The 12,976-nt window shown below is 34.9% G+C and overlaps 1 protein-coding gene across 3 annotated transcripts in view; it reads left to right on the forward strand.

Annotated features, from left to right (window-relative positions):
- Positions 1-12,976, forward strand: part of myo1b (myosin IB) — a 104,877-nt gene that overhangs the window by 70,385 nt on the left and 21,516 nt on the right. For all 3 annotated transcript variants that reach the window (XM_067408543.1, XM_067408544.1, XM_067408545.1), the window contains 6 exons: positions 2,844-2,942; positions 3,957-4,060; positions 6,462-6,609; positions 8,096-8,214; positions 8,912-8,998; positions 9,418-9,483. In XM_067408543.1, coding sequence (XP_067264644.1) covers positions 2,844-2,942; positions 3,957-4,060; positions 6,462-6,609; positions 8,096-8,214; positions 8,912-8,998; positions 9,418-9,483 — 623 coding nt within the window. The remainder of the gene's footprint in view (positions 1-2,843; positions 2,943-3,956; positions 4,061-6,461; positions 6,610-8,095; positions 8,215-8,911; positions 8,999-9,417; positions 9,484-12,976) is intronic.

Genomic DNA, 12,976 nt, shown 5'->3' on the forward strand with positions numbered 1-12,976 from the left:
CAGACATTCAGCCAACGGTCTGTGGGCATGAGACTAGGGCTTTCCACACTTAAAATGGTTAACCTTAGGTCATTGTAAACCCTGGGTAAATGGACTTTGTTTTCTGACATATTCCTCCCATAACAATCATTAAAATTTTATGTGACTTGTGCACCTGTAGACCTTCTGCTGGCTCGGGCCAGACGGGATAGCCTACGTTGCATTGATAAGCAGTGAGCGCCCAACACCATGTCGCCGGTTTGTGGTTTGTCCCACTTTGGACCACTGTTGGTAAATTCTCACCACTGCTGACTGGAAGCAACCCACAAGCCTTGCTGTTTCAGAGATACTCTGGCCCAGTTGCCTAGCCATAACAATTTGGCCCTTGTCAAAGTCACTCAGATCTTTATTCCTGTTTCTCCTACGTCCAACACGTTGATTACAAGAACTGATTATTTAACATCTTATCAACCCAGACTTCAATATGTGACCTTTTTAGGAGATAATCAATTCACTTCATATTCGCTTAATACAAAAAACAAATATTACCAGAATTCAGTAATTCATAGCTAATTCTGCATCATAGTATTGGTAGTTGTGCATAAAAACAATGTTCTATGTCGTCTTCTCTCACATCTCACTCTCAACTTAATAAATGTGGTTTATGATAATGTAATCAAGGCTTTGGGCTGATGCTGCTGTTTTCTACTGGATGCACATCTGGATGGAGTGTGGGTGGTGTGACATATCCCTCCTCCTACAGATGAATATCTCCTGTGAGACTTCCTGTCTCAATCTGAATACAATGAACAATGAAAGCTTCGCCATGAATATCTAAATATTCATTCTAATGTAAACAGGAAAACACCTTTGTTTTCCACTAAAATAACTCTAGAGAATTGTTTTTAGCCAATAGAACCGTTTTATCCTGTGTTAAATGATAGGTCCATATGATAGACTTTTTGCTTCCTTAAAGAAGGTGATTTTAAGACAAAAACAAAACTGTATTTCACAACAAAATAAAAGTGAATGACATAAGAATTTTGAATCTTATTGCAAAAGATAATATCTTAACATATTTAAATATTTGTATAAATTTTACATTTATACAAATATTTAAATATGAAAGATGTTCAGAAGTGTAAGGAAACTCTGTTATATTTAAAGGTCCCGTTTTTCATGGGTTTTTTTAAGCTTTGATTGTGTTTATAGTGTGCAATATAACGTGTTCATGTTTCGCGTGTAAAAAAACACAGTATTTTTCACATAATTTACTTATCTGTATACCGCTGTTTCCACTGTCATAAAAACGGGCTGATGACTTCCTTGTTCTATGAAGTCCCTCCTTCAGAAATACGTAACACGTTCTGATTGTGCCAGCGGTTCCTGTGTTGTGATTCGACAGCAGCTTAGCGCTCCTTGCCCGGAAAGGTCACGCCTCTTACCATAACGTGTGCTGCACATAGTTTTACATGTGGATTATTGTGGTGTTGTGCCGAATGAACACAAAAGACAATAATTCCCAGGAGACTGAACTCTTTAATCTCCACAAGCAGCGACAGAAAATGTACAACGTTAGCACTCAGAAGAGTACCTCATACGGAAAACAGCCATATACATAAAAAATAGTCCCCTCTTGTGGCCATTATGTGCACTGCAGTCCAACATTAACTATTGCAGTAAGGACACCACAATTATAATTTTCGGGAACCGAGTTAAACATAAATTGTAACCATTGATCTCTAAGTACAGCGTCCCTGGGAAGGCCAAACAAAGGTGATTGGACTGCTGGATGAAAATAACACCGTTTCGACGACATGGCGACAAACACTCTACAAACGCAACTCTTGCTCTTCTCCGTGGGAGCGCAACAAGACCACGCCCCCTTTTTTGTGTATTCCTGTGGGCGGAGGTTAGTCAAAAAACTGTTTTAGTGACGTCATTAAAGAAGGAAGTAGAGGGATGTAGTCCAAACTGGTCGTTCGACGCAGGCGACTTCTGTTAAATAAAATAACTCGCTTGGCATTGAACTTTGAGCTTTAAAATTTTACAGATTTTATTTATACTCTAACAATAACATTACACACTAACTAAAGTTTGAAACATGGGATCAAGAAGAACGGGACCTTTAATACTTTATGGCAGTGGGCAGTCACTGTTTTTTTGATTCCATGATAACAGTGGATTCTCTGGTTGGTGGATACAGTATAAAATATATATTATATTATATTATATTATATTATATTATATTATATTATATTATATTATATTATATTATATTATATTAATTATATTAATTATATTATATTATATTATATTATATTATATTATATTATATTATATTATATTATATTATATTATATTATATTAAAGTAAAAAAAAATAATATTGTAAAATATTTTTGCAACTTACAGAACTTGTACTTGCTACTTGTACTTGCAAGTTGTACTTTGCTTCTGACATACAGTATATGTACTGTATGTGTATAAACTGTATGTATGTTTAATAATTCTTTATTTGTTATAAATGTGTCTTAATGTTATTGCAAATTAGAAACCCATATAATAGATGAGGTTTATAATTTGCAATAATTGTTAATTATTGCTATAGTGTCACTAATTTATGAAGTTGAAAACATGTTGACTTGGCTTTTGCAGTAGTAGATCTTTGCTTGACAGCATTGTATCTTATATTAGGTCTGTCATTTAGGTTTAAACATTCTCTCTAAAACTTTCTATGGAGAAAACTAATGTTTTTTGTTTGTTTGTTTGTTTGTTTGTTTTTTACTTGGGGACAATGCCCCTAGCTGTTGTCATCGGTGGGTGCACATAATCTGTTTTGTGCTTTGATATTTCTTTTCACAGATCTCTTGGAGAAATCCCGTGTGGTAAAGCAGCCCAGGGGCGAGAGGAATTTCCACGTCTTCTACCAGCTGCTTTCTGGAGCATCAGATGACATGCTCAGTAAGAGACTACTTAAATTTTATTTTGATTACATGTGTATTCTGGATGCACTATCCATTCAGTGGCTTTTAGAACATAGTGAGGAAAAGACTGTTAGATTGCACTAATAATTGCATTAAAGGCTGCATTAATATAAGAGTACACAATAACAGACTTTGATTTCAGGCATCAAAGGCATGAGCTGGACAGAAATCCACATAAATTTAACACAATTTGATTGCAACTGGGTGTTATGAAATGACTGATACATAGACCAAAATCTTTGACAAAACCAAACACCATAAAAGGAGATTGACCACTTATAGAAAAACAAATGGGAGAAATTGCAGTGCTTTATCGAAGATGCTTGTTGAGTAGGGGTGTAACGATACACTCACGTCACAATTCGATACAAATCGTAACAATACTGTAATAATGAAATGGGGGGGAATATTTGTGGGTCCTGATGATGATGATGATGATGATGATAATAATAAAATAATATTATTATTTTAATAAAAGTAATAATAATGATGATAAAAAATATTTTGGCTTAAAATATTGCGATTAGTATCGTGATTTCAGTATCATGATTTGTATCAAATTGTGACATGAGTGTATCATTACACCTCTACAATACAGGCATTCGTTGGATCTCTTGCACAGATAAGCCGGTGCTCGCCGTTTGACTTGTTTTAGTTTGACTTTAAATGGAGGGACAGAAATCTCTGGGGTTTCATAAAAAAATATTTTCATTTGTGTTTGAAAGTTGAACGAAAATCGTATAGGTTTGAAATGACATGAGGGTGAGTACATGATGACAGAATTTACATTTTGGGGTGAAATACTTATAAATACAGTAAACTGAGCCTTGATTAAAACTAACACTATCACAAATCATATTGTTTACATCAACGATACATATCGTCACGTTTTTATATTGCGATATCTCGATATAACTACGTATCGTTACACCCTTATTGTAAAGTGAAATTAATTGCCTTAAAGGGCACTATAATTGCATTTTTCTTTCAGAAAAACTGAAGCTGGACCGAGACTTCAGCAAATACAACTACCTTAGCTTGGATTCGGCAACAGTCAATGGATTGGACGATGCTGCCAGTTTCAGAACAGTCAGAGTAAGTTTGCTTTCAGTCCTACCCTACATACAGTAGCTGGTTCCTAAACACATTATAGCATGAGAGTCATTGGTTCAGACTGGGATTAGTTCCGATCCATGGCACTCTGTATGATGAGATGTTAGCAAAGCACCTTATCTCCTCAGTTTAACTGGATAAGATCATCCTTTACCCCACTGAGGTGGAGTTTGATCTGAGCAAGACACTTTGCCTTGTGGCATTATGTAATTTGAGCTTCATTCAAGCCTCTACTTAAAGACATGGAGATTAATTTAAAAGGGAATTCCACCTGCTATTAGCTGACTTGGGCGAATAGAAATCAGTGCTTCTGTTTTCCTGTCCTTCACTCATGCATATTTATTGTTGTCAAAAGGGTCATGTAGCGCTTCACAATAGGATTATTTTCTGCTGGCCTGGTTAAGACAGTTGTTAAGATTTTTACTTCCCTTGGGCACCTGTCTGACTTTTTCATTACTAACATTTATTACAGTATTATTTTTAAACATATAGCCTACTTTGTTTCATACATTTTGAAAAGTTTGATAATAGCTGTCAGTTATGTAGTCGGTTAATTTATAGGGTGCAGTTAGTCAGTTATTGTTGTAAAATAAACAGGGTAATTTTAGGACCCTGACACAAAGCTGTATATAAATTCCTCTGCTGTTCAGAAGCATCTGGAATGTTTCAAAGACCAAACTGTTTAAAATCAAATGATAATTATAATTTTAAAAATCAGCTACAGTACGTAACAATGCTACTTTAATTACTAATTTAGCAAATGGGTATAATACTGCAATTCAAAAGTTTGGGGTTGGTAAGATTATTTAGTGGTAGTAGTGGTAGTGGTAGTGGTAGTAGTAGTACTAGTAGTAGTAGTAGTAGTAGTTTTGTCATCCTTATTGTGGAATCTTGTTCTCTGCTTGTCTTCTGGAAATGACTGCAGAATGACTGTCCCAGCAAACAATGTGGCCCACATGAAACTGGTTGGAATTCAATCAGTATCAGACAATACAGTGCAGTTCTGATGAACAATAGGTCTAAGCCAAGCTGCATGCTGACATCAGAACACCCTAACTCAGCATGTGCTGGGCCGCTGGCTTTGTCTTTTTAACCCCTTGCCTGGGGAGTCAAATCCAATTAATTAGAAACATGCTTTTTTTGCAGTGTAGACAGTTGTACTTTATAAGGTTAAGCATAAATAAGGCTCTGTGTGTAGGAGACAGTAAACACTCCCATGAGGGAGGATGGTTGCTATTTATGCTAGGCTGTTAATAATATATAAAACTCAGCAGAACTTTCATTCTTAGATACACAACATGCCTGTCTTATTAACATGAAAACACTATTGAAGAGTTTCTCCACTCTGTAAGGATAAAGTTTTTACCATTTTATTTAGAGATAAAAGAAGTTATTGGTTTGTCATTCTCTTTGAGCTGCGTCATGTTTAAGCTCTTTACATCTCACTCACTGTTATCTCTGGCCTTTAGACCATTGGCTTAGACCAACTGCTTGCATGTTCATTATCAGTGATTCCATGACATTTCAAATGTAATTTATGGCTTCACAAGAACAAATATTAACACAAGCTATTGTAGAAGCACAAGCAACATGAGAAATCATAAGCTGCTGATGATTGTGTAGGTGAAATACTAAATATACTGTAAAAGTTTAATAATGTTACATATTTGCCCGCACACCCATATGATATTAGGGTAAATCTCTGGTTGTATTTTACCCCATCATCAAATCAAAATAAAGCTGTATATATAAAATAATAAATAAATGGTTTGAGTTTTGAGCGGAGAACATTTCATTTCCCTCAGATTCTCTTTACCGTAATGCAAACAGTTTGGCATTCTTATTACCAAACAATATTTAGTCATTATTGTACAATTAAATATTTTTAACACATTAATTACAGTTATTATTATTATTATTATTATTATTAATAATAATAATAATAATAATAATAATAATAATAATAATAATAATAATAATAATTTTGGTAAGGAAATGTGTGGAGTAATTTGCTTATTGTCATGGAAATAATGCCACAATGATAAAAAAAATATTGGTCCTAAAAATGGTATTTATTTTCTTTAAAGTATAATTTCTTATTTCTTTCTTTTTTTTTTCTTTTTTTTTTTAAGGTGTTGAATGTAAACCAATTTATTATAGACCACCTCCAATGTTCAATCTGTTTTCTTTGACAGCCTGTGGTCTGATGGAAATTTCTGTCATGTTTTTTTTTCTAGATTGTTCAACACCCTCAGGCTGTCCATTAGTAGTGTGGTCATCGGCCAGTCGATCACTTAACAGAAGCCACCATATGTACTGCCATGTAAAATGTCCTTCAGCAGACCACTACTGACTAAAAATATTTTCTTTTCTGTTTTCCCAGAATGCCATGCAAATTGTGGGCTTCATGGAGGATGAGGTTCAGTCAGTACTTGAGCTGGTGGCTGCTGTTCTCAAGCTGGGAAATATTGAGTTCAAACCAGAGTCTCGCGTCAACGGGTTTGATGAGAGTCGCGTCAAGGACAAGAACGGTAAGTTCTAGGTTCTGTCAGAAAGCCTTGCCTATCCAAAAACTTTAAGAGATCTGGTTAGTTATGGTACAACTGAAAGCTTACATTTTTTTTTTTTAAACCTCTGATTTGTACACTTTCCAAGAAACTTTCATGTGGATGGTCAAACATCCCAGTCAGTATTAGACATAATGATGTAAACATTTGCTTGCATGGAATATCTAATTAATATTAATTGTGAAACAACAAGAACTGTAATCTTGTATATAATAAGCCTTCATCTGCTCAACAGGTTGTTCATTACTGCCATCTATTGATATGTCAAGAGATATTTACAGTAATAGCTTGCAGTTGGTAGTATAGTCAATCAACACCAACCACAGGGGTACTTAACCAAATAAACCTTGCATCTTTTAGCATGCATGCATAAGCTAATGATGTTTTTGTAAAGCCATATAAATGCCTCCTTGACTGATGCGTAGATATTATATTTTAATCAGTGACAGATGTGTTCTGTTACATGCCGGAATTAATCTTAAACCATTTTTACAATTCCTCTATAATTATTTTACATTCAGTTTATCTGTGTTTAATGAACAAATGAAGGCAAAAAGGTCATGCAAAATAATGCTAAAACTTTTACAGGCCTAAAACATTAACTTTCCCGGAAACATACAATGCAAATAAGTGTCACTAAAATGACCTTGGAACCAGCTGCTTAAAAACTAGCAGTATTTTTCACCATAATACGGTTGTGACTTAAATACTTAATCATCAAATAATTATAATACTTAATACTAATACTTAATAGTCTAAGTAATTTTACATGGGAAAACAAAAAGTTTAAGCTAAAATTTTGACTATAGTCAACTAAATGTTAGTGTCAACAAATATGTCAACAAATATGCACTGCATATGAAGGTTGTTCATTACTGGTTGTTCTAATAGTTTTATTTGGCCAGGACAATGGGTGGCCCAGACTAAACATCACAGTCTTATGTCAACACCTCCATTTACATGCTACAGCGTCTGGTTCGTCTGCTGTGCTTAAACCCATTAGCAGTAATGTGCTTTCCTCTGCCCTTTTGACCTGATAGCAGTGGGCTGAAATGAGGCAGATTAAGCTGGTATAGGATGGGGGATAGGATGGGGGATGGGATGAGGTGGGGGGGTGGATCCTCTCAGATCCTCTCAAAAAAAGAAGCACTTTTAAAATACTCTTTAGCTTAAACTCCTTGAAAAGGGGCTTAACATGTATCAGTCAAAACCTTGACCTCTAGACTCTATGAGACAAGCATTTGATAAGAATTACTGTCATAGTTTTAAATTTTAAAGACCTTATTACAGTAAACTAAGTTTGTTTATTATTATTATTTAAGTCGGAGGATTTATGTTCATCTTTTGCAATTGGAAAATTTGTTTAAATTACATAACATGCTGTCTAGTCTATCCATAAATAATTCTTTAATCTGATCTGCCGGTGTTTCTTTTGCATTTCCTGTCCCAGACCTCAAGGAGATGTGTGAGCTGCTGGGCATTGAACAGTCTGTGCTGGAGAGAGCGTTCAGCTTCCGTACAGTGGAGGCCAAGATGGAGAAGGTGTCCACCACGCTCAACGTGGCTCAGGTCAGCACAAGTACCCTCCTTGTCTGTAGGTTGAGCTCCTTTTAAATGGTTGATTCTATATCTATATATATTCTCAAGAGCATATGATTAAATTAAGCTTTGGGTAGTTTTAAAGAACAATAATACAACAAAAATATCAAAACAACCTGTTTGGTGGATTTGCATTGGACATACAGTCAAAAATGCTAAATCTATGGAATTTGTTAAGTTTTACTGTAGCTTACAATCAGTTTAAGACACAGCAGAACAGAGTGGATGCAGCTTGAGCTGATTAGGAGGGGTCAACGATTTTAGAAATTTAACTATTTAAAGAAAAAAAAAACACTTAACTTTATGCAATAACACTAACGACCCATCAACATATTTAGAAGTCAAAATATATTACTGGCTAAACTTCATTAGAGGCTGCTGGAATCCATGTAAACCCAAAAGCTCGATAATTTCATCTGAGTGAGGGGTCCAGTTAGCATCTTGTGATGTGTCCTTGGTGTAGCATCATGCTAGCCACCAACTCAAAATGCATTTTTGGTCAAAGGTAACTTGGTAGATGACAGGCCACAAGATGATTTTTTTGGTCTTTTCAGCTGTGATATTTTTTTGTTGTTACATGGTGCAGCCATATGACTTTGAGCAATTTAAAGTTGAATCAGTATCTTTCTGGACATTTGATTGTAATTTGAGACTTGTCCCATTTTAGGCCTATTATGCCCGTGATGCTCTTGCCAAAAACCTGTACAGCCGACTGTTCAGCTGGCTGGTGAACCGAATCAATGAAAGCATTAAGGTATGTTGTTCTGCATTTTCATTGAATCTTTGATGTTCGCTGTAAAGGTGTGGTCGCATTAAAAGGAAGTCCATTGTCTATTCACAGTATTGTAGTGAAGTATTGAATACAACTCACACAGAAGTCACTTTAAAACCAAACAACTTTCTGTTGGTCAGCGCAGGAAATTTGAATGACCTACTATTGGACCTATTTCTATTGGACTAATGTTATGGCGAGCAACAGTTTGTTGAGCAAATTAGTTAAAGTTAATGAAATGGTTTGATTTGATATGTTTATAGCTACCTACCCGCCACAGTGACACAAGAGTATTGTTTGTACAATGAGATCCTGCTGTTGCCATGTGCTGCATGGCCAAGTCTTGTTTGCCTTAGAATTGTGATCAATAACTCACTGTCGTCTTTTTTTATTTTGGTCAGGCTCAAACCAAGAAACGGAAGAAAGTTATGGGAGTCCTGGATATTTACGGTTTTGAAATCTTTGAGGTAAGAGATTTGTTCTGTGATTTTGACACATTCATTTTTATAAGAGACATAACACACTCATACACCAAACAATTTTTGGATGTTGGTAAAACACACTAACACAATTACTGTGCACCTCTACCATCGAACCACTTAATATTTATGCACAAAACTTGTGGAAAAGTCTGTCAGTTTAAACACAGAATTGTCCAAATGCATGCTGTTTTTTTTTTTGGGTTTTTTTTGCTAATAATATGGCTATAATGACTTTATTAATGTTGCCATACTAAATCTCAGAAGTGTTTGACATAATACAGAGAACTACTTCACAGGCCCACACTGAATCTGAACTATATATTTTTTGTTTATTAAGTCTGTTTAATACTTTTAGCAGCATTCATTGCCATTAAATACATTCTGATGATTTTTCCAACCAAAAAGAGTGCAAAAAATGTCTGCATATTCAGTCTGGGCCTTCTAATTCATCTTTCAACCAATGGTTTTCATTTGTCAATTGCATGTGTTCTGATGTCTGATTGTATCACTCTCTCCTGAATGTTGTTTATGTTGTTGTGGCCATGGCGACAGGATGGAGTAAGTAGACCTGCGGAGGAAATCCTGTGGCAGTGTGCATGCTGCAATTTTTAGCACTTAATCCTAGTCTTAATTCAGCTCTTTCATCTCAGCAGCATAAGCCACTGTTAGAGCAGAACCCTGAAGCACAGTGTTTCGTAGCAGTATTGGTATGACCTGTACACTTGATGTTACAACATTAGCATAATTTATACTGTATTTAGAAGACCTTAATGGTTCAGCCCAAAAAAATGGCAATTCTGTCATTTATTTATTAACTTCAAGTTCCTAACCCATATTGTTTAGTAGGGGGAGGGGGGGTGATTTAATAATGACAATTGAATTTATTGGGTGAAGTATTTCTTTAAGCTTCACTGAAACCAGCCAGAGAACTGCAGTGTTTTTGAACTTTTGGGGCTGCAGAAAATGCAAGAGTTGTTGAGGTTATTCTTTGAACAGTTTTACTTATTTAATTCTCAGTACTCCAAGAACACTTCAGCTCCAGTGCACCCTCTTAGGAAAGGCTGCCAAGATAAAATTGGCATTGACAAGTAAAACAATGAGCTAGTGCTTTGCAGTGTGCCATATGCTGCTTTTTGGAAGATTTTTTTATTTATTTTTTTTATTGCAGTGGCTTTAGTTGCAGAGACTAACATGCACTAGGATTGCTCTGAAGATTAAAAAAAAGAGAACTATGGAACTCAATAGAGGAGTATTGTTAATTCCTGAGCCCCAGCATCATGGATAAATAGTACAATCCTAACCGTTTATCATAAGCAAATGATCATAAAATGTGTATTACTGTTTCTTTAATTTAACAGTGGTGTTGGCTCACTGTTTGGGGTTTAGCATGAGAAAGGGAAATGGTTCGTTTTTCTAACCATGTGTTCGTAACCATAAAAGCATTTACAACAGATTTACTGTGGGTGAAAAGGTTAAAGACTTCACCTCTATGAAAAGATGCAGATAAGATTATGCAGCCTTGATGTGTATTGTATCATGCCACGCCTTGTACTTTGCTTAATCTTAGCTATGAAGACCTGTTTTTGTAAGAACAAACTTTGTTCAGGGTTATTTTTCATATGGTATACATATTATTTCCTATGAATTCTTTAAAATGGCACCCCACAGGGGTGGAAATGGGGGGTAACGCGGGGGGATGGCATGTATTTCAAGGGGGGGGATGGCGTTCCAGTTCAAATCTGGTTTGATTTTTTTGTTTTTTTATAGAAATTAAGGGATTTCTGTATTTACACTCAATAGCCTACGAAAACGAAACCGACTGAGCGCAAAACCATAGCGCAATAAAATTGCATGATTAATCATAAAAAGATCGCAATCTGAATTCAAACACCCACGCGATCTTACTCAGTGTTCGAAGCGGGTCGGTAGGCATGAGTGGCGCACCGCACGCGAATCACCGCAGGCGCGTTCACCAGCGCGCTTCAAAGTGTTATAAGATTTCCTATGATAAAATAGAACGTTCTCAATAGAATTCAAATGAGTTTCATTTGAATTCTATTCACAATGTAGTAAAACGTTATGGAGAAAGTCATAATGATCTAAAAACAGCCAGTAAAAAGACGAATGAAAAGAGGGGAAAACATGATGATGATCTTGCAAGCTTTTTAAACTTCCCATGACCACCTTTCCTACAATTTATCACGTTCTATTGTATTTATTGTGGTAACTAACTAACATTTTAACTAATTTATAATATATAATCTATTAAAGCAATAGATTAAAAAAAAATAAATAAATAAATAACATTGCCCTAAGCATGCAATGAGGAGCCATCAATGGTCTAGCTTTAATTATATCCTTATTGTAACAAATGCTATGGTTAAACAATTACAATAACTACTTTTTCATAAGGCCAAGTACAAGTTAGAATCTAGGATCTTCTTGAATTATTGATTAAACATTAGTTTTCCTCATGTGTAAAATGTGTTCTGCTAATATGACAGATATGCTTATTAGGAAAAACCTGGCTTTATTCCAAGAATCAACAAGTTCGGAATAAGAACATTTTAAGTAGATAGTTTGACTTCCCGTGGCACTTTGTAAACAAGTAATTGTTAGCTATAGGCTGTTACTTTATTGCAGTTGTGTTATTAACCAACTTTGAATGTGTGGACCATTTTGCAAAAATAAAGCAACAAACAAATAAATAAACCTCACGAGGGAGCAAACTCAAACTCCTCGCAACCAAGACAGACAACCAGTCCCCCATCCCAAACGGAAGTGAACAAAATAGAGTAAATTACCCTTTGAAAGTAACTTGATACTTCAAATAAAGATTGCATCACTTACATCGTTACACCAGTAGGTGGTGACAAATGATTGTTAAAAATGTATTTGTCATTGATTCATTCATTACAAAGAATTGTTCAAAAAATGTTGATTCATCTATGAAACAAGTGACATCTTTATAATTGAGTCATTGAATCATTTACCAAACAGATTTTTATAAAATAATTCATTCAAAATAATATATATATATATTTTTTTTTGTAAATAGACTGCAGCAACTAACTTGATGTCAGAATCAGTAAATTACATTATTTTTTTTTAGGTTTTTTTTAGTTTTCTATTCAGAATCATGGGAGAATTGTGAACACTATTTAAAAAAATGTGATTCTCAATTTCCAGAATCTTGCAGATTATTGAGTAAAAATCAGGAGTTGAAATGATTTCAGCGAATATTAGAATAAAACTGCCTCTAAAACTGTTCAGGTAGCAATGTTTTTATAAAAAAAAAAAAAAATCTATAGTCTATGGTAATATCCTCAAAACAAAAAGTTTTATAAAATGATAAACATCACATTTCAACCCTTTTAACCATTGTTTAAGAAAAGGGACGAGTAAATATTATTATGTTTTGGCTACATTATTATCCAAATTATTTTGCTTTTTAGAATGCACATCAGCTTCCTTTTGC

The sequence above is a fragment of the Chanodichthys erythropterus genome, chromosome 14 (genome assembly GCF_024489055.1).
Source record: "Chanodichthys erythropterus isolate Z2021 chromosome 14, ASM2448905v1, whole genome shotgun sequence".
Lineage (NCBI taxonomy): Eukaryota > Metazoa > Chordata > Actinopteri > Cypriniformes > Xenocyprididae > Chanodichthys > Chanodichthys erythropterus.